Source organism: Austrofundulus limnaeus, unplaced genomic scaffold, assembly GCF_001266775.1.
Source record: "Austrofundulus limnaeus strain Quisiro unplaced genomic scaffold, Austrofundulus_limnaeus-1.0 Scaffold859, whole genome shotgun sequence".
Taxonomy (NCBI): domain Eukaryota; kingdom Metazoa; phylum Chordata; class Actinopteri; order Cyprinodontiformes; family Rivulidae; genus Austrofundulus; species Austrofundulus limnaeus.
This window is the reverse complement of record NW_013953261.1, coordinates 186,089-187,748: the sequence shown is the minus strand read 5'-3', so window position 1 is coordinate 187,748 and position 1,660 is coordinate 186,089. Positions and strand designations below refer to the sequence as shown.

General features: G+C 43.0%; 1 protein-coding gene across 1 annotated transcript in view; it reads left to right on the top strand.

Moving 5' to 3' along the window:
* The window catches only part of enah (ENAH actin regulator), a gene marked incomplete at both ends in the record, with an annotated part of 12,718 nt that extends 11,235 nt beyond the window's left edge, over window positions 1-1,483 (top strand). The window contains 1 exon segment of the mRNA XM_014029138.1: window positions 1,426-1,483. Coding sequence (XP_013884592.1) covers window positions 1,426-1,483 — 58 coding nt within the window.
* Between the last annotated feature and the right edge of the window lie 177 nt (window positions 1,484-1,660).

Below are 1,660 nucleotides of genomic sequence, written 5' to 3'. Positions count from 1 at the left end.
GATGGATGGATGAAGGATGGAGGATGGATGGATGATGGATGGATGGATGGATTGATGATGGATGGATGGATGGATGGAGGATGGATGATGGATGGATGGATGGATGATGGATGGATGGAGGATGGATGGATGGATGGATGGAGGATGGATGGATGATGGATGGATGGATGGATTGATGATGGATGGATGAAGGATAGATGATGGATGGATGGATGAAGGATGGATGAAGGATGGATGATGGATGGATGATGGATGATGGATGGATGTATTGATGGATGGATGATGGATGGATGAAGGATGGATGATGGATGGATGGATGAAGGATGGATGAAGGATGGATGATGGATGGATGATGGATGATGGATGGATGTATTGATGGATGGATGAAGGATGGATGAAGGATGGATGATGGATGGATGAAGGATGGTTGATGGATGGATGATGGATGGATGAAGGATGGATGAAGGATGGATGATGGATGGATGAAGGATGGATGATGGATGGATGAAGGATGGATGAAGGATGGATGATGGATGGATGAAGGATGGATGAAGGATGGATGATGGATGGATGTATTGATGGATGGATGATGGATGGATGATGGATGGATGAAGGATGGATGGAGGATGGATGTATTGATGGATGGATGATGGATGGATGAAGGATGGATGATGGATGGATGTATTGATGGATGGATGAAGGATGGATGAAGGATGGATGATGGATGGATGTATTGATGGATGGATGAAGGATGGATGAAGGATGGATGATGGATGGATGAACTGATAAAATCAGTTTAGTTTTAATATTGAATCAGTTTTCTTACCTGACAAAGCTGAAGAGTAAAAAGTTAAAAGATGAAATAATTCCTGTTTATGTCTCAACACTAATGGACCTGTATCATGTGGGACACTCTGACCTGAAGCCATAGTATAATCCAACCCATAGAGCCCTTTAATCCAGGTATAATCTGGACTGGAGTATTTTTTGGACTGTTCCACCAGCCTGGTGCTCTTTAAGTCTTTGTCTGTAGAATAAATGAATTATAGTCATAACTTCTGCACAGAATGTTGCAATGTTGTGTGTGTGTGTGTGTGTGTGTGTGTGTGTGTGTGTGTGTGTGTGTGTGTGTGTGTGTGTGTGTGTGTGTGTGTGTGTGTGTGTGCGCGCGGCTCAGAGCTCTGTCTACCTGTCAGTAAACACAGAGACTGGACCCAGCAGAGGATCACAGGCACCCTGCAGCTCATCATATAATCTGTCTCAGTGTTGGTGTTATTAATCCAGCATATAGACCTAATCTAACGAGGATTTGCTGTGCAGGGATTGGTTACTTTGTAAAGCAGAGATTGTTCTGTTCCCAGCTGGCAGGGCTGAACTGACCTCTGAAGAGTTGTAACTGTTTACAGACTTTGTTTTGTCTTTTAGGACATTCTGGATGAGATGAGGAAGGAGCTGTCCAAACTAAAAGAAGAGCTTATTGATGGTAATTCTTCTGAACCATGAGCAGCAGTCAGACACCTTTCACATGTTAAACACAACAAACCAGTCAAACCTATACCTCCAGTTTACTTTCTTTACTTCATCATCTTCTGCTTCTGTTACTACCACTTCTTCTGTTACTACCACTTCTTCTTCTGTTACTACCACTCCTGCTATATAT